We start from the raw sequence: 21,470 nt of genomic DNA, 5'->3' as shown, positions 1-21,470 counted from the left end.
CCATATCGCACTGCTACTCCTTTTACATTTACATTTAGTCATTTAGCAGACGCTTTTATCCAAAGCGACTTACAAATGAGGACAAGGAAGCAATTTACACAACTGTAAGAGCAACAATGAATAAGTGCTATAGGCAAGTTTCAGGTCTGTAAAGTCTAAGAAGGAAAGTATTAGTAATTTTTTTTTTGTAATTTTTTTAGTAAAAATGTTAGCAATTTTTTTTTTTTTTTTTTTTTTTTGAGTACAGTTAGTGGTATATCCAAAGAGGCAATTGCAGACTAAATAGTTGAGTTTTTAGTCATTTCTTGAAAACAGCGAGTGACTCTGCCGTTCTGATGCAGTTAGGGAGTTCATTCCACCAACTGGGCAGATTGATCGTGAGTGTTCGGGAAAGTGATTTCTTCCTTCTTTGGGATGGAACCACGAGGCGACGTTCATTCACAGCACATAGATCTGCAGAAGTGAGAGCAGATAAGAAGGAGCAAAGCCAAAAGTCGCTTTGTAGGCAAACATCAGAGCTTTGAATTTGATGCGAGCAGCAACTGGCAGCCAGTGCAAACGGATGAGCAGCGGAGTGACATGTGCTCTTTTAGGTTCATTGAAGACCACTTGTGCTGCTGCGTTCTGGAGCAGCTAAAGAGGCTTGATAGAGCTAGCTGGAAGCCCGACTAGTAGAAAGTTGCAATAATCCAGTCTGGAGAGAACAAGAGCTTAAACAAGGAGTTGAGCTGCATGTTCAGATAAGAAGGGTCGGATCTTTCTGATGTTATAGAGTGCGAATCTGCACGATCGAGCAGTTCTAGAAATGTGGTCAGAGAAGTTTAGTTGGTCATCAATCCTTACTCCAAGGCTTTTCACCATTTTGGATGCAGTAATGGTTGCCCCATCTATCTGGATTAAAAAGTTATGGTGTAGAGTGGGATATTGCTCATATATATACAACAGTTCTGTCTGGTTCTTGAATCTGATTGGCTGATAGCCGTGCAATATTTTGCCAGTAACATCACACAAAGGCATCTTCACCCTTCACCTCTGTGTATTACTCCGCCCACATACAGTCAGCAACAAGCAGAGATGCTATAGTTTGCCAAATATTATTATTGTTAGACAACAAAATGTACTTCTGAAGCGTTTTTAGTCTAGAATGGAGTTGTTTAGATTGCAACTATGCAGTTTATTTATAAGAATAGTGCCTATTTTAAAATATTTAAAATTTCTGAGAGAGCTCGTCGGCGGACAAAGACGGTTGACAATGTCTATCCACAAGATGGCGCCAGGAGCGCATAATAAGCCTTTGCTTAGTGTGTTTTCTTGAGCGCAAATAAAACGCTGAAAAACGAAAGCCTCGTGGTTTTTAAGGTGGACCAGATAGAATCAAAAAGAAGCTGCGAATAGAAAGCTGGACTCAGCCTCATCCCTCCTTATCGCAAACCCAACAGCAGTCTGGTAGATTAGTGATTGCTGTGTTTTTTTCAAGGTAAATTATTATGATATTGTAACGGTCGCCTGATGTTTGATATGCATTGTGTATAAATGTCCCCCTTAAGAGGACTTTTTTTGTGGTTGTTTTACCTTTTAGATGTAAACAAGTATGTATGGGAGCTTAGTTCAGTTCTGGTGAGCTCTGAGAAGTGTGTGATGAGAAGTGTGTGATGGTCACGCTACCGCTGTATCATTCTTTTCTTTCAATAATGTAACATTTTATAAAATCAGGTGTAAAAATGACAGTTTCCATGTTTTTATATCAAGATTTTTTAAAGTGTATCTTTAGTACATACTTATAGTTGTTATTTTATCTCTTATCTTATTTTATAGTGGTGTAAATTTCACTGGGATAATCAATATCCTGTTTGTGTCCTACCCTCAATGTCAACAAACGTAAGAAATAGTAATTAAAATAAGATGTGAGTTGGTTGATGCACTATATTAGCTGACACTTGTCAATGTTAGATTAACATTAAGAAACGTGCTGCACAAAAAAGTAGCACAACAAATGCAATTGCAGCAATGCAGCTATATGCAAATCAGATTTCTGTGCAAATTGAGTCTCCTGCAAATAAACTTTCTTTCTCCCTACTTCTTTACAACATATAAACGCATTACCCCCACAAAGAATGGACAGGGATGATTTTCGACTCACGGAGCACTAAAAGGTTTTGGCAAGCGGCCAGACAGATGCAGTGATGAAGAGCTGTGTGTTTGAGACACGGCCGTCTGGCAGCAGCAGAAACAAAGAGCTCATTTCAGTACAGACAAGCTGCGTCGTGAGGGTCAGCGGGCCGCATTTCTCCTCATATCAAATGACATCACTCTAGGAGGGGGAGAGAAAGATGAAATAAGGCCGTGGCGAGCGCACTGAGGGGGATTGGAAGGGGTGAAAAGAGGAGAGGAGACGGGCTGGAGGAGAGGATGATGTAATTGGGGGCATTGCCTCGGCCATCGGCATGATGGAGGGGCTTTTATGGGTCTGTACAAGAGCCTGAAAGCCTGTCAGAGAACACTCTGCCCTCTAAATGACAGCCATAGCCAGCCTCCCAAAGGGGTCATCTGAAAGTAAAACAAGCCAGCGCATGGAGGAGAAAATAAACAATAGCTACAGAATAGTGTACGACACACAGGGCAAATCTTTGCGCTTTACAAATAAAATGAATGATACAGGCTGATGGATGTCTTCAGTGAAGTGCGTACAACACCATTTCCTCATCCACAAAAATAAAAGAGTAAAGAGAAAGTAAAGAGGCTGAATGGAGGAATTTTCTTGCTAGTGAAGTGTTCAGTTTTCCATTCAGTTTATCCACTTACAAAGTCGCCATTTAAATAGCAAATGTGCCACAGCTCAAAACACACCCGTAACTCATTAAGTTCTAACTCTGTTAGACCATGTGCCACGCTGCAAACTGAATTTTTCCGTCCTTAAAATAGTAAAAGTGGATTTGGATATGCCCTTAATGCTTTTGCGCTTTAAGGCTGATTTATACTTCTGCGTCAAACGCCGGCGTAAGCTACGGCGCTGACGCATAGCCCTTCGCCGTAGCCATCGCCGTCACTGACGTGCACCTCTCAAAAAATGTAACTACACGTCGCAACAACGTGAGCACAAGCTCTGTGATTGGTCGGCTTGGTAGCGCTGACGAGTCTGGGCGGGACCGAGAGCCGCGCGAAAGGCGCGAGCGATTGTTTACAAGTGTGGAGTCCCGTGAATGAGCTCTGGATGGAAAGTTTTGTTTTGTGTTTACCTCATAGTTAAAGTTGTTGCACGTCCGCCGGTTCCTGCCTCAAAAAGAGCGAGTTTGAGCCACTTGTACATCCAGGAAGTGTTCAGGAAAAGCAAAACAGAAGCGAAGAAACTCGACACAGAGGAACATTTACACCTCACTGCCAACTAGTGTTTCGGAAGTGTTAATGCAGACCAACAGAGACAGTGCGCGCGTTGCCTGCGCCGTGAGTTACGCCGGTCACTTGACGCAGAAGTATAAACCAGGCCTTAGACTCTGCACCTATATCGTTAAAAAATTCTTGCTGCCTTAATTTAAAAATATTAAGCTAAACTTTGTGTAACTTCGTCAACATTTTGTTGAAACCTGCTTAACTTGTTAATTTAAGTTAAAGAAACATAAAAAAAATTTTGTCTTGACTTTTTGTCATTACATTTTTACAGTGTTAACTCAAGATCAATGCTGACCCTACTTTCTCAACCCAATAAATCCTACACCATAATAAAATTAATAGTTGACCTCACTTAAAGGACATCTAAATTACCCCCTTTTCAAGATTAAAGCTTTACCTCAAAATACCCATCAAATTATTTATTATACCTTTTTGTATATTGAAAATTTGAGCAGTTTTGTTGCCTGTGCCTTTAATGCAAATGAACCATTTGAGTTAAAAATCTAATCTATATGAGTACTGTGAACTTACTCCATTTAAGTTGAAGTAATGAGGTATTTAATTAAGTCACTACACTGTACCATCCAACAGTCCACTTTATCAAATGAAATGAGTGAAGTTAACTCAAAATTGACTGAAAGGTAATGCTAATCATTTGAAAAGAGTTTTGAACTCAGTGTTGAAGGTAATGAGCTCATTAAATACCTCACTTTAACTTAAATGGAGAAAGTTCACAGTACTCATATGCATTAGATTTTTATCTAAAATGGTTTGTAGCAATCAGTTTCCTCAAACAATGAGTTGGCTTAACTTACTGGGTTTTACAGTACTCGGTTGGTTTGAGTTCTCTTCATTTATTGGGGTTTACTGTGCTCAAATTGCTTAATTTACTCAAAAGTTCACAGCACTCATTAGGATTGGTTTTTGAACTTGTTCCAATCGGTTTCCTCAAAAAGTTTGAGTTACCTTAAGTGATTAGCTTTTACACTGTACCTTCAACACGGAGTTTAAAACTCTTTTAAAATTAATAGAATTTGCTTTCAGTCAATTTTGAGTTAACTACACTCATTTCATTTGATAAAGTTGACTGTTGGGTTTTACAGTGTTGGTTATGTGAACTAGGCATTGGCTAATTAGGTGCTTTGTTCTGTACACAATAGAAAATAAGGTCCCACTTTATATTAAGTGTCCTTAACTACTATGTACTTCCATCAAAAAATAAATACAATGTACTTACTGTGTTTATGATGTATTTGAGAACACTTGTGGTGCTCTTGAGTTGGGATAGAGGTTGGGTTATGGACAGGTTTGGTGGTATGGGTAGGTTTAAGGGTGCGTTAAGGTGTAATGGATGGTCAACAGTGTATTTACAAATGTCATTGCAAAATTTAATAACAGATGTAATTACATACATGTATTTAATCAAGCTTAAGTACACAGTAAATACATGTATTTACACAATAAGTACATTGTAACAAACTATTAAGTCCTGTGTAAGTTCATATTAGTTAAGGCCAATTAATACAAAATGGGACCGAAAATAATAATTTTCTAATAATATCAATAATATTGAATATTTTTTTGATAAACCCACTTCTATTCCAGCCAAACTAAAAGAAATAAAACCAGCATCAGAAGAAAGGCAAAAAGTTGAAAAAAATCTTTTCTTTTCAGACGCTTGTAATAACAATGCCTGCAACAATGGTTGCATTAAAACTAATGAGATCAGACTGAGAAACTAGACATAGCGTTGGTTTCATACTGATTACTTTATCAAGCAATGTTTGCTTTCAACATGCATAGCTGCATTTAAAAGCAGACACTTCAAGCTTTCTAGAGATACATGTCTCATCTGTGTGTGTTTTGTTTCTGCGGAGTTTCAGCCCATTTTACTGAAGCGCTTCTAAAAGCAGTTTACGGAGAGAGAAGAGAGAAAATGCCCACACTGTTTGTTTTCCTTATTTTGCAAAAGCACACACGTTCAGGCCCGGATTGGCCAATCGGGAGGGCCGGGAGAGTTCCTGGTGGGCCGATCCATTTTTTGGCCACGAGGGTCGGTATTTCTAGCTGCTTGCACTCTCAGCAGTCACACTTTTTTTTCATTTATTCATTTATTTGACCATAGCCTCACTCTTTTTATTAATTATTTTGCCGCAGCTCCGCTCTTCTTATTTATTGTCTCACAGCCCCATGAACAAAATGCAGCCTGCAGGGTAATGATGATGTAACTATCATTCCGGCCACACACATGTAACAGCGCCATTGTGGTCCAGTGGTCAGCTTGTTGCGTTACGACATCGACAATCCATTTTCGATCCTCACCTGAGTAATTCTTTTTATTTTTTTTCATTTTTTATTGTTAAGACATATAAAACTGTAAGGTTGTTGAACATTTGAAGTTCTAAAGCAGCTGTTTTCTTGAATAAGACGTGATGGTGTAATTAGAAACTGAATTGGAAATTGGCTTATTTTAATATAGTCAGTCGTGAACTGAGACTGAGGTGGGCCGGTCTAATGCTTGAAACTCCAGGGCTGAAAAGGAGTCCCACTTTGGCCCTGCACACGTTTGTTGTTGTTGTGAGTGTACACAACAAAAAGTAGACGCATAACAGATTCGATTGATGTATTGATCTTATCTGTGTGATCAAAACTGAAAGTGTAATTCAAGTTAATTTCAGCAGTTTGACGACACCACAGGTCAAAACGCGTATACTCAGTCTTCGAGCCCATGGGGTTAAAAAGCACTTGGGAAATATTTCACAGGAAGACATATAAATTTGCCTTTAACTCTGGTTATTGGCTTTGAAATTGGAACATTTAGAAGAATTGTACAAAATTTCCTCATTTTACACAAAATTTCCTCATATTGTGTCTGCTCTGCTGTTAGAAAACTTCAGAAGTTTATCAACAATTGCACTAATTGAATATATCTGCTCAGTTCATATAAGCAACATGATTGCAACCACTGCAAATTTCCTGATTACTATAAATAAATCACCACTAGTCAGGCCCGGATTAAGAACTCAGGGGCCCCTGGGCACATTGTCTAGTAAGGCCCCCTACCTGGCCGCACCCCTATAGTTGAATTTAAAAAATAAGAATAATATAATAATTTTTAAATAAAATGAATCTATAATTTGTTGCCCACATATTTAAATAAATGATATATAGTACATATGTATTTATAATCTACAAAGATTTAACTTATTTTTCAAAGCATTGAATAAAAATACTAATAAAACTATTTTTTTTTCTTTCTTTTTTTAAGGGTATTTTAATGTATTGCTTTTACAAACTTATAAAGCATATTATTGCCATGGCATATAACGCACAATGCTTCTCTAATACATTTCTATGGATCTGAGTCTTTCATAATACAAACACTGATTTACTGTCTCTCTCCTCCTCTCCTTGTATTTTCTCTACTCTTCTCGTGATGAAGACTTGATTATAAACCTAAAAGTATCCAAAATCACACACACTATACCTCTTCTCTCCCGTCTCTCTCCTCTTCTGGGCCTTTCTCTCTCTCTCTCTCCCTCTCTCTCTCCTTTTCTGTCTGTCTCTCACATGATGAATCCAGTCTGCGCTGCCGTAAGCCTCCTCCGCCTGGTTAATGCTAGCTACTCATCATTTAAAGTTAACGTCTTCTTCTGTACCCTCATTCTCCTGATCACGGGTCTGTTTAAAGATAGTGTGTATGAAAATGCCTCAATAAAGATGCCTCCTCTCCTCTTTCTCTCGCGTTTGCTAAATCCACTTGTCCACTCATTTTTGATCTATGACAGATATAACGTTACACTAAAGTCCGCTCAGTTTAGTGCGGGTTATTACAAAACTGACGTTTCCGCGCTTGACCAATTACAGCATTCTGTTTAGTTAAAGAAAGAAAGGCAATTTAAATATAATAATAATATTAATATGTGATCGCGATTTTTTTTGCTCAGAGGAAATACAGTTGTCTGAGCAATATCGTTTTTGCAGAGAGGGAGGCACCTATAATAAGGCTAAACATTATTAAATACCCACGAGACACTTGTGACTTTATATCACAATTTGTATTATTTTAAAAAAATGTTTCCTTCCTGTTAAAAATAAATATATTTCCAATCTGATATGTAATGGGGAGGAAAAAAAGTAGCACGAGTTCAGCTGATGGTGGATTCGAACAGAATTGATGATCAAACGCGTCAAAAGATGAGGCTGTGCGCCTTACAAGATGCGCCACTGCGACTGTAATGCTACACAGCTCTATCAATCAGGCAATCATCTTATTCCAACTAGATGCGCTATTTGCAATTAGCCTAAAAAGACACTCCGAAATTGTCTTTTTTTCTCCCCCCTCGCAGGGGCCCCTAGTGCGCACGGGCCCCTGGGCCTGTGCCTATGAGGCCTATTGGTTAATCCGGCCCTGCCACTAGTAACCTCATCCCTTAATTTATCATTTTGATGAGCATTTGGACAGAAGGCATTATGGAGGACAACGGCGTCAACCCACAGACTAATGTTTCCCTTGATAGTCCTCCAGAGAGAAAGACCATAGAAACACAAGAGGAATGAGGTGAAAGAAACTACACTGGCAGGTCAGCGGACATTCTGCAAAGTCTTTCATGAATTATGCTAATGCATACCAGTGCAATGAGAATGACTCGAGAGAATCAGCTGAGATTTCACTGCTACTTTGGTAAACTTGAGGTCTGAATGATCTCTCCTTGAATGGTCTCCTGTCTGTCCCAAAGACCTGAATCAGCAGTGCCCAGTCTGCATCTAAACCCAATCACCATCTCTGGATCCATGAGGGCAAACGTTCATTAGTATAAAAGCCAGGAGTCTGGGCCAAAACACACACACGCACCCAAACACACACACACATAAGCTTTTCCTCCTTCAGACTGTGATGGATCTATCCTGGATGACGGCCTCTGACTACAGATTCACAGCTGCCTTTTGATATTCTACGCATGCACTCGAAGGACGATTGCTGTTTGTTCAAACTACATAGGCCCCGTTTACACTAATACGTCTTAGTTTCAAATTGGCGTTGGAGAATGAAAACGATGTACATCCACACTGGTGTTTCACCTAGCGTTTCGGAAAAGATCTCCGTCCACACTATACTGCTGAAAACACACATCACGTGACCACACACACTCTAGCATCTCTCTAAGCGTACTCCAAGCTCTAAGCTCATGTTGGACAGTTCACCAAGGATATACCGCTGGAACTCATCTCACTATAGTTGCTAAACAAAGGTGGGTAGTAGAGAATTACATATACTTCGTTACATTTACCTGAGTAAATCTGTTGGGTAACGAGCAACTCAAGCTCATTCTGGAAACGTAGCCCCGCAGACGTTTCTGGAGACCGTGATTTACGTGGCTGGAGGTACGCTCGGACGCGTTTAGTTTTTTTCGAGCGAGCGCTGCAGGGCCGTGTGGCGCCGCTCTGCTCCTTCTCTTCGCGCTCGCCGGCCGACGGCTCGCCTCCGAGTGGAGGGCTTTCCCGATGCAACCAGTTTGTCCGCTTAGCTCACAGCGTTGCGTCTGCAGAGTGGAGGCCCCGGAGGAGGAGGAGCTGGCCGCGGGGACGACGACCGGGATCGAGTCCAGGTAACAGCGGTTCCGGAAATCAGGTAAGACGAAAAAGAGAATCCGAAAAATAAGGGTGAAGAAGCGGCGGGATCCGAAAACGTGGTCGAAATCGAAGACGAGGGCTTTTGCTTTTTTTTTTTTTCTGGACGGCTTTTTCAAAGCGTCGTTCGGGTTTAGGGAAGGAGGAGGAGGAAGAGGAGGGCGGCCGGGGCGGCCGATCCGGCGGCTTTTTACGCGAGAACAGCGCGAGCGCGAACGGCGCGCGCTCCCGAGAGGCGCCCGAGACGCAAAAAAGCGCGCACAGCAGCCTCTCGCGGATCAGCGAAAAAAAACAAAACGCTTGAATACGTACCTCCCGGGACGTATCTCGCGGTCCGCAGAAATGTCCGCAGGGCTACGTTTCCACCATGAGCCCGGGTTGGTAACGAGTACGTTTTGAGCACATTTAAAAATGTACTTTTACTCAAGTAAATTATTAGAGAAAAATCAGTACTCTTACTTCTCTACATTTGCCGTAGTTCCTCCGTTACTGTCAAATGATAATAAATATGATTCATATGGCTTATTTGCAAATATCGCAAGGCACTGCACTGGAAAGGTGGTGTCGCGAGAGGTTACTATAGAGACGCGTCTCCTGCTTGCAGTTAGAGTGTGCGCATATGTTGGAATGATGGCTGAAGTCGAGGAAGACATGCGAGTCTATACTGCGGTCATGCTGTCTGTGCAGTGAGTTTAACGAACCAGGTCACCCGCGGACTCAAGTTCAGTCTATGTTTTTACTCAAAGATTATACCAACAATAACGTTAGTTTGATAATGCGATGCACGCTGTACATCAAACTGACGTTGCAACATTTACATGAACTACAGCTCCAACCTGAAAAAACACGTTGTGGTAAGTGTCAAAATGATCCACATTTGAACCTTGTTAATGGTAGATATGGGATGACTAAAGAAGCTGTTAAATGGAATAACTGATTAGTCCTGCACATATTAATCATCCACTCTGTTAAACATTAAAATATAACATGAATTTTTTTTAACATAACATTACATACATTACATAAATAACTAACTATATATATATATATATATATATATATATATATATATATATATATATATATATATTCCTATATATTTATTCCTATATATATCCTATATATCTATTCTCACCTATATATATATATATATATATATATATATATATATATATATATATATATATATATATATAAATATATATATATATATTGTCACAACCAGCGATCGCTCCCCAGAGGATCGCTGGTTCTCACACGAAGTCAGGACTTCATTTCCGCATTCCCCAGGACTACACATTCATACATGCATTGCTCCCAAACACGCACGCCTGCTCACTCATGTATCCTGATTGCAAACACCAGCTGAGCCTTGTTCACAGACTGATTACATCCCATTCATAAGCCACCCTCTCACGCCACCAGTGGGCCGAGTCTTGTTCTCCCAGTAACATTACAACGCGTTTCCCTGTCTCGTTTCTCCGTGTTTCGATCTTAGCCTTGTATCCCAGTTATCCTGTTAAGCCGCCTGCCTTTTGACCTTCTGCCTGTTTATATCGACTACGATTCTGGACTGCCTGTATATACCTGTTTGCTCCTGATGACCATTGCTTGCCTGACTATTGAATAAACTGCATAGTGGATCTTACCTCCTGTGGTCTCCTGTCACTCCACCCCAGTCCTGGTAACATATATATATATATATATATATATATATATATATATATATAGGTGAGAATAGAATAATTTTTAAAATCTAGATTAATCTCACTGTAATCTTGGAATAAATCTAGATTAATCTAAATTATAATGGCTCATTTCAAATCATCTGCCGAAGGCATGCAGAATATGTGTGCTACCCGAATAATGATTAAAAGTAAGTCATATTTTTGAGTGAGAATTATACGGCTGGACAAAACGTGCAATTGTAATGAACTGTGTTTGAACACAGAGCTTATTATTTGTAATCTTCGAAAAGCCTCTGGAAAAATCCCATAGGGATTTTATCGAGGGAACCAGTTTTATGCTAGCAGCCGATTAGCCTACAAGTGATGTCATAGTTCCTCCACTCTATTGTATTCATATTGCAAAAGTTGAAACCAGAAGTTTACATACACTCTAAAAAAAGGACCAAACCATTTTTTTAAATGTCTGATGGTAAATCATACTAAACGTTTACTATTTTAGGTCTGTTAGGATTACCTAGATGATTTACATTTGCTAAATGCCAAATTAATGAGAGAATTTTTTTGAGAAATTTTTAATAATTTCTAGGCAGTCAAAAGTTTACACACATTTCCTTGGTGTTTTATTTTTGCCTTTCCTTTTAAACTGTATAACTTTTGTTTAAATGTTTTGGGTGTCTTTCCACAAACTTCTCACAACAGTTTGAAGGAATTTTGGCCCATTCCTCCGGACAGAATTGGTATAACTGAGTCAGATTTGTGGTCTTTCTCACACAAGCTTTTTCAACTTTGCCCACAAATTTTCTATAGGATTGAGCTCAGGGCTTTGTGATGGCCATTGCAAAACATTCACTCTGTTGTCCTTAAAGCACATTTTAACTAATTTGGCAGTGTGCCTAGGGTCATGGTCTGTTTGGAGGACCCGTTTGTGGCCAAGTTTTAATTTCCTGGCTGATGTCTTGAGATGTTGCTTCAGTATTTCTACATAATGTTCTTTCTTCATGATGTCATCTATGCTGTGAAGTGGACCAGTCCCTCCTGCAGCAAAACAGCCCCACAACATGATGCTGCCGCCCCCATACTTCACAGTTGGGGTGGTGTTCCTAGGCTTGTAAGCTTTTCCCTTTGTCGTCCAAATGTAACACTGGTCATTATGGCCAAACAGTTTAATCTTAGCTCCATCAGACCACAGCACATGTCTCTAAAAATAATCTTTTTCCCAGTGTAATTTAGCAAATTGTAATCTGGCTTTTTTGATGATTCTGGCTTGTTGATTTTCCCATGTTGTCACACAGGGAAGCAGTGTGTTTGAGGTTTTCCTTAAATACTATTCTACAGCTGTGCTTCCAATTACCTCAAATGTTGTTAATTAGCCAATCAGAAACTTCCAAAACCTTGACACCATCATCTGAGCTTTTTCAGAGGCAGAATAACCTTATTGTAAGTAAACTTGACTTTCAAGAAAAGTTCTAACAATTTCTCAAAACATATCTCTCTCATTATTCTGCTATTAGGCTTAACAGAAACATGTGATAATCCTAACTTACCTAAAAGAGAAAAAGTTTAGTCACATTAACATCTGTCTTTTTTAAATGGTTATGTGCCTTTTTATACAGTGTATGTAAACTTCTGGTTTCAACTGTATATCAGAGTAAAATATTGAAAAAAAAAATATTTCAATATGGTGCAGTCCTAACCCCTTCACTGAACAGTAATGCAGGAGGTCCTGCCACTAACATTTTTCAAAGCCAGAACTAATCAGTCGATTCCAACCTCCTATCATGCTCACTAATGAAGTTAGCGAACACCCCAGGGGAGACACGTGGCCCGCTCAACTTCCTGTGTACCGGAGCAGATGTACCAAATGTCACTCCCATATGGTTTAATGCCGATGTGGCGCTGACGCTCTCTATCAACACATCTCCATCTGCTTGCGCCAGAACGAAAAGGGAAACCACCAGGGCGTCTATTTTTGGTGCAAAGCTATGAGCAGCGTTTCATTGCAAATATATCACCTCCTGTTGGTTGGTAAAGCGATACGTGGCTACAGTAGAGTAAAACTGAATGGACACGGTTATATGCTGTAAGACTCACTCGTTTCTCTGGAGCTGTAGAATCAGATCTTCTCCTCCTACAGTAATCTTGACCTCTGCCTCCGATGGATGCTGGGAAGAGAAATCAATCAAGGTTATCTAGAGTTACCCGATTAAGGAAAAATCAGCATGTAGAAGAACAGTACAGCGTTAAAAACAATTAAGAATAAGCCGAGCACTACAAAACATTCTGGGTTCCACTCAATTCCTTCATGTTCTCCTAACACAAATTAAGTTAACTAATTATTATTATTTTTTTTTTTACCAATTTAAGTTGATTGAAAATAAAACAATTAGGTTGTCTGTCGAAAAAACGAAGAATTGTGTTGATTCAGATTCTATCTATCCTTTTATCTGTCTGTCTATCTTTCTCAGTCCTATCTATCTATCTATCTATCTATCTATCTATCTATCTATCTATCTATCTATCTATCTATCTATCTATCTATCTATCTATCTATCTATCTATCTATCTATCTATCCATCCATCCATCCACAGTTGAAGTCAGAATTATTAGCCCCCCTTTGATTTCTTTTTCTTTTTTTAATATTTCCTAAATGATGTTTAACAGAGCAAGGAAATTTTCACAGTATGTCTGATAATATTTTTTCTTCTGGAGAAAGTCTGATTTGTTTTATTTTGGCTAGGGTAAAAGCAGGTTTACATTTTTTAAAACCATTTTAAGGACAAAATTATTAGCCCTTTTAAGCTATTTTTCCCCGATAATCTACAGAACCATCGTTATACAATGACTTGCCTAATGACCCTAACCTGCCTAGTTACCCTAATTAACCTAGATAAGCCTTTAAATGTCACTTTAAGCTGTATAGAAGCGTCTTCAAAAATATTTAATTAAATATTATTTACTGTCATCATGACAAAGATAAAATAAATCAGTTATTAGAAATGAGTTATTAAAACTATTAGGTTTAGAAATGTGTTGAAAAAAAATCTTCTCTCAGTTAAACAGAGATTGGGGAAAAAACTGAACAGGTCTGTCTGTCTGAGTGTTTGTCTGTCTGTCACAGATATAAAACATCATAAAACAATTAAGTTGTCTGTCAAAAAACTGAAGAATTGTGTTGATTCAGCTCATTTTAATAAGTAGTTTGAACAAGCAGCAATTTTTTTTTTGAGTGAGTGATTAAGCTATTGCTGATAAAATGTCAAGATTTTTTTATTATTACACCTTGAAAACCAAGTACTTTACTTAAAAAGTGAGTAAACCCATTTTAACTTACAACTGTTAAGTTGACCTAACTTTTTACAGTGTATTGTAATAGAATGGGTTAAAGACGAGACTCCATGTTGGCATCCACAAATAATCATATTTTTAAAAGCGATTTTATACACAGTACATATAAAATGTTCAAAGCAAATAAAGGGTATACTTTGACTATCTGGTATACTTTTCAAATAGCTTTACTAAAATAAAAAAACTGTCAGATTATGGGTAAAATAATGTTCCATTATCATTCAACCACACTCTAAAAAATGAATTCTGGGTTTCATAGGGACTTATTTTTTTATTGAATTAATAGGAATAAATTTAATGCAATATTTAAGTTACTCCATATTTTAGCCAATTTGGGTTTAAATAACCCAGCATTTGTTATTTGGGCAGGAGATATTTTTTATAAAAAAATATAGTCAAAGAGAAACTATATAAATGACAAATACAGTTTTTCTCAGTGGCTTTGTTGCATTTCTCACAACACTATTTACATTTGCACAACAGTTAATGCATCTCTCAAAACAAATAGTATACAAATTGCAAAACCTAGTTGATAATCTGCAAAAGTGTGTCACTTACGCTCAAAACGTATAGCTCATTCCTCCAAAGCAAAAAAATAATGTGTCAGTGTCATCAAGATGAAAAGTCCTCACACCATTGTTTATGAACAAGATGGCTTTGTCATGTTTACTCTGTCATAATGCAAAAAACATTTTGCAATGCAGAAAAAGTCCGATTTTGGTGACACTTCCTGAAAATGCTCCAAACAGCACTATATACTATTTTCATAGTCATTTGAAAACTATAGTAAAGCTAGACATCACTGCATTTAGTAAGGTATCTGAGTACAAGACACTGAGTATGTATGTTTCACATGTTTACTGCAAATGCTCTTTACAATTTTAATTTATTCATAGCATTGTGCAAAAGAATAAACACACCCTTATTTACAACAAACAAACTGCCTTTGGGTAGAGCTGTGCACAACTGTAAACAGTATTGCGGAACTGAAGCTATGACAAACATAGGTCTGTAAATCATTCATGAAATTGTTCAATTTAGAAGGCATTTTTTAAAAAAGGGATTAAATTTTTTGAAAACTAGACCAAATTTTTTTGATGTAATGACTCAAGTAAAGAAATGAGGACTATCAGTTTTATATGTAGCGACAATTCAGCATTCACAAGTTTTGTTAATTTTGACTGACATGACATAAGCAAATGATAATGTTATAAAACTGCAGAGAGTTGCATGAAAGCAATTGATGCATGTCTAAAAGCATTTGAATTTGTTGGAAGGAATGAGAAAGTGCTACTGTGATGTGCACAAATGACTAATTGTTTGGAGAAATGCATTAACTGTTGTGCAAATGCAAATAGTGTTGTGAGAAATACGCCAAAGCGACTGTGAAAAACTGTAATTAGCTTTGTAGAGATGAAGTGTGATCATCTTTTTATACATTATCAAATGATCCTTGTTCTAAATAGATTTTTTCGAAGGCTATACGAATAATTGTTACACTGATTTACATTTTAGGTATGCCCCCTTGTATAAAATGCATAATAGTAATTTTTCTTAAACAAAATAATAATTATAAATATAAATCTGACACTTTTTAATGTACAGGAATGTTTTAATATGCTCGAAAGCCACTTTTCTTATTTGACTGGACGGTTTCATAATTAGAATAACTGCAAATAAATTTAAACTAAAATCAAATTGAATATAAGACTATTCTAATAATTATTAAAAAAAACTAAATCATATATTTCATGAAAAACTACAGGACAAGTGTTCTGCACTGTAAAAAAAAAGTGGAGTCCAACACAATTTCTTCATGTTGCCACAACATAAATCGATTAACTAGATTAACTAGTACAATTTTAAGTGGATTGAACATAAAACAGTTAAGTTGTCCTCAAAGATGCTCAAGAATTGTGTGGATTCAGCTCATTTAAAATAAGCAGTTTGAACAAGCAGCAAAAAAACGTAAATGCTATTTTGACCACTTTCAAATAATTCTGGAAAACATGACTATAAAGTTCATACCGTTCTTCACTAAAATTGCGTTAAAACGTCACAATTTAGACTAGAAAAAAATTAATGAATAAAAAGCGCTCAACTTTTAGGATAACCTAAGTACACAATTGTGGCGTATGACAATAAAAGCACAATAAAACTACAGTGGTGCTATGCAATCGGCACATTTTCATACAACACTTTACCTTCACGACCATCTCAGATCTTTTGTGTCTGGCTGGGCTGATCCACTGTGGAAATGTGATATAATGTTCCGAGTCGTCATGGATGTGAGATGAGTCTCCATGCCAACGCTCATCTAATAGTACAGTAAGTCAATCAGATCAATAAATCATCCATTTCAGCGAACGAGCTCAGCATTAAATACACTGCTTCCACACAACACAACAGCATGCATTCGCTGGTATTAACGGACAGTGAACTGTAATAATATAATAACACTCACCCCTAAAAATTTCCTCGAAATGTGCAGTGCATTTTATAAAGAGCTGTAAACAACAACAACATAATAACAACAACTGAGGAAAGTGCACTGCGCCCGCGCCCGTGCAGCGATTTAAATGCACGCTCCGAAGCATCGTATATTACGCTGTAAACATTAGAAGAAATGCACGAAATGAAGGAGCCGTGCACGACGAGTTACATTATCGATTATGAACAGCATTCATGATGATCAGCACCGGTGATAGACTATAGAGACCTAGAGAGGCAGTGAGGAAAGCGCATCCTTGCAGCACTCTATCAAGCAATCAAGCACCTCCCTCCCTCCAGCCTTCCTCATTCATAAAACGTCTTCATCATTCCCTTAATCTGTGTGTGTCTGTCTATCCTTTACCTCTACATATATATAATTATATACATATATATATATATATATATATATATATATATATATATATATATATATATATATATATATATATATATATGTAATTTTATGTATATCTATCTATCTATCTATCTATCTATCTATCTATCTATCTATCTATCTATCTATCTATCTATCTATCTATCTATCTATCTATCTATCTATCTATCTATCCATCCATCCATCCATCCATCCATCCATCCATCTATCTATCTATCTATCTATCTATCTATCTATCTATCTATCTATCTATCTATCTATCTATCTATCTATCTATCTATCTATCTATCTATCTATCTATCTATCTATGTCTGTCTGTCTGTCTTTTTTATCTATCTATCTATCTATCTATCTATCTATCTATCTATCTATCTATCTATCTATCTATCTATCTATCTATCTATCTATCTATCTATCTATCTATCTATCTATCTATCTCTGTCTCTCTGTCTGTCTGTCTGTCCCTTATCTATCTATCTATCTATCTATCTATCTATCTATCTATCTATCTATCTATCTATCTATCTATCTATCTATCTATCTATCTATCTATCTATCTATCTATCTATCTATCTATCTATCTATCTATCTATCTATCTATGTCTGTCTGTCTGTCTTTTTTATCTATCTATCTATCTATCTATCTATCTATCTATCTATCTATCTATCTATCTATCTATCTATCTATCTATCTATCTATCTATCTATCTATCTATCTATCTATCTATCTATCTATCTATCTATCTATGTCTGTCTGTCTGTCTTTTTTATCTATCTATCTATCTATCTATCTATCTATCTATCTATCTATCTATCTATCTATCTATCTATCTATCTATCTATCTATCTATCTATCTATCTATCTATCTATCTCTGTCTCTCTGTCTGTCTGTCTGTCCCTTATCTATCTATCTATCTATCTATCTATCTATCTATCTATCTATCTATCTATCTATCTATCTATCTATCTATCTATCTATCTATCTATCTATCTATCTATCTATCTATCTATCTATCTATCTATCTATCTATCTATCTATCTATCTATCTATCTATCTATCTATCTATCTATGTCTGTCTGTCTGTCTTTTTTATCTATCTATCTATCTATCTATCTATCTATCTATCTATCTATCTATCTATCTATCTATCTATCTATCTATCTATCTATCTATCTATCTATCTATCTATCTATCTATCTATCTATCTATCTATCTATCTATCTATCATCCATTACTGTGATTTCACATCTTAACTATATTTTACTGTGAAGCAGGCTTTTCTCAGCTTGTCATTCTGATATTTAACCTGATTTTAAAATCATTCTTTAATTTGTTCCAGTTTATTACATTTGGCTAAGCAAAAAGTTGTTCATTAAAATGATTTCAGACTTCCATGTTAAGTTTTTAAAAGGAAATAAGGTGAAAAAAATAATTTACTATGACAATTATGTCATTTGAAAACAGGATGATTTTTCTTTCAAATTATTTTTGAAGATGTAACCAATTTGTTTTTGGGGCTGCAATAACATTCTGTTATTTCTAAATATCAAAAAAGGGTCCAATACTATAAATGTTAATTTGTATTAATACCTATGTTGAGTGAAATAAAAAGAGCTTAAATTAAAATGCAAACATAGCTCTTTTTACAGTTATTTGATGTATTCAAGCTACCTGCATTAATTTAACAATAAAACTATGAATACAACATATTACTGTGAATTTTTACAGTTAGACACTAATGTTATTTACTGTGAAAAATTACAGTAACATTGTGAAAATCTGGAAAGCTTTCACAGTGTAACCTTTATCTGTTTTATTTTTCTTAGTCATTCTATCTATCTATCTGTATATCTATCTGTATATCTATCTGTATATCTATCTATCTATCTATCTATCTATCTATCTATCTATCTATCTATCTATCTATCTATCTATCTATCTATCTATCTATCTATCTATCTATCTATCTATCTGTCTGTCTGTCTGCCTGCCTGCCTGCCTGCCTGCCTGCCTGCCTGCCTGCCTGCCTGTCACAGATATAAACAGAACCAGTAGATGTCTTCACTCGTCTTCAATGGCATGTACAGTTGTTACAGTCATATAATTTAAACACAAAATGACGTCAGGGATACCCAATATAACTTTAAGTGAAATAAAATACACCACGGCACATATCTAACCAGCGCCAGCTGTAGAAACACAAAGGTTTCACTAGCAGTCTGAAGTCTTCAGAGAGCAATAATTCTTATCTTTCCAAAAAAAAAAAATATTAGCCGAAGAAGAAAAAAAAATATCAGGTTCACATTGAGGCATGTACAGTTGTTACAGTGATGGCGCATTTCTAGTGTTATAATTTAAGCATGAAACTAGGTCAGGAATACTTCACACAGCACTGTAATAACATACATATTGGCTCTAAAACAGCAAACACAGGGAGCAGGAGAGGTGTGTCCCTGTGGGGATTCATTAAAACCAGAAGCACAGCAATAAAAGAGAGTAAGAGGGAGAGAGATTAGCCTACAAGCTGCGCAAGCAATAATTCTTTGACTTCACCTAATTGACAACATCAAAGGACAGGAAACACCAACACACAATACATCCTTTTTTTAGGTTTAAATTTGTCTAAACAATAATGTTCATACTTGTTTCTCAGATTCTACACATCTCAATCCACAGCATTTCCAGCATATTACTCTAAACGTTAATGGTAATTATTTTGGTTTCATTTTGATGGATATTTTTGGTAATTCTGCAATTTTTGCGAAACTTTAAGCAATTTTCTTAATGACTACATGTCAACTAACACTCCTTAAATTAAGCTTAGGGTTACATTTTGTAAAAAAAAAAAAAAAAAACGTGACTTGTTTGCAAAGTTAATGATAATTAGTGGACTATCCACAGTCAAAAAATAAATTTTGCTGCTTAATTTGGTAATAAAAATTAATTTGTGTTGGGGAAACATGGAGTAATTGTGCCAAGTGGAGGAATCCAGCATTTTTTACAGTGTGTTGACCTTTATTAAAATAAAGTGTTAGCTGATATTAAGCAGACAGTCTAATTATACTCCAATGTCTGCTAGTTGACTAGTTGAAAAAGTTACTTATTGCTAACATTATATCAAAGGGCATCAAAACTATAAAAATAAAAGGCCCTATAATACACCCAGAGCAATAAGGCGCAAGATGTGTTTGGCGTGATTTGTTGCTGTTTTTAGACCAGCGCAACTATAATTTTCATATTTTGCACAACGTTGTTTAGCAAATAGCAAATCCATTTGCGCCATTTAGTGGACTCATGGGTGTGCTTGTCTAAAAAATACGTGTTAATGCCTATTGTTGGCACGTTGCTATTTTGAGAAACTAAAATAGACAGCGCCATTGACCAATTAAAAGCTTAAAAGAATTAAAATGTTACAAAAATGATCCATTTTCTACATAAATAAAAAAAACACTACCTTCATGCCTTCTTCCCCTTAAGGGCTTTTATAAGTTTATTCATGACAATTTGCATTAGTATAATATTATTATTGGTAAATATATATGCATACCAGAAATAATGTTAAACCAGCTAGCAAAAACTTTACTTACAGTAAATAGGCTGAAAGTTTCACCTACCAATAAATGCTAATTATTAATTATGATTAATTAGATTTCTCTAATTGTTAGCAGTTTTGTGATTTACAAACATGGCATAGAACAATTAGCTAGTACTGCTGTTGTAAAACTTAGATTTAGTAATTGTCCTTTCGTTTGCATGAACAATTTGAGTTTTTTATCTATAACTTTATCTATAGCTGGTTAGCACTGTAGCTGCTAAAACATCTATTGGTTTATATTTTTTTGTTAAAATGAAAACCGTAAAGTTTTCCCAGTGCTGGAAGGGCATCATCTGCATAAAAACATATGCTGGATAAGTTGGCAGTTCATTCTGCTGTGGCGACTCCTGATTAATAAAGGGACTAAGCCCAAAAGAAAATTAATATAATATTTATATTTGTTTTAATAAAAACAAGTTTAGATTTGTCCTTCTGTCTGGTTTTAGAGATGTATGCATAACCATATGGGGCATATCCATAAGTTTTTTGACCACACTTCATTATTATTGCTCATTTATTCATTTGCTGGAAATTAGAAATGAATTTAGAAACAGTTTTGAAACGTAGGGCCCTATCATACACCCGGCGCAGTGTGGCGCAAGACGCGGCGCAATAGTCTTTTGGTAGTTTCCTCTTGGCGCAAGAGTTGTTTTGAGGTGTTGCGCTACGCTGTTTAAATAACAAATGCATTAGCGCTCATTTGTGCGCCCATAGGCGTTCTGGTCTAAAAAGGGAGGCGTTCTGAGGCGGACCGCTGGTGCGTTGCTATTTTGAGAATCTATAATAGATTTTTCATTAGACCAAAACTAACCCGGTCTAAACTCCGGCGCAGAGTTACACCTCGCTTACACACTGCTTAATACACACAAGAGAACAATAGAAAAATATCTTTACATATGAAAAAATTTAAATATTAAGGATATATATAGTATAT

The 21,470-nt window shown here is 36.5% G+C and overlaps 1 protein-coding gene across 3 annotated transcripts in view; it reads right to left on the bottom strand.

The window, feature by feature from the left end:
- adam19b (ADAM metallopeptidase domain 19b) overlaps positions 1-16,784 on the bottom strand; it is a 248,445-nt gene extending 231,661 nt beyond the window's left edge. For 2 of the 3 annotated variants that reach the window (XR_015507042.1, XM_087281061.1), the window contains exons 1-3: positions 16,517-16,784; positions 16,257-16,369; positions 12,798-12,868 (exon numbers count right to left, since the gene is read on the bottom strand). Coding sequence is in view for 2 of the 3 variants with exons in the window: in XM_087281061.1 (XP_087137187.1) it covers positions 12,798-12,868; positions 16,257-16,369; positions 16,517-16,649 (317 nt within the window). In the remaining variant the exon portion in view is untranslated. Of the gene's footprint in view, positions 1-3,236; positions 3,283-12,797; positions 12,869-16,256; positions 16,370-16,516 lie in introns of those variants that run through there. The other variant, XM_087281062.1, reaches the window with a different exon arrangement.
- Positions 16,785-21,470: the final 4,686 nt, after the last annotated feature.

Source organism: Danio rerio, chromosome 14 (assembly GCF_052040795.2).
Source record: "Danio rerio strain M-AB ecotype USA chromosome 14, GRCz13ab, whole genome shotgun sequence".
Taxonomy (NCBI): Eukaryota; Metazoa; Chordata; class Actinopteri; order Cypriniformes; family Danionidae; genus Danio; species Danio rerio.
The sequence above is the reverse complement of the archived record's forward strand: the minus strand, read 5'-3'. Positions and strand labels throughout refer to the sequence as shown.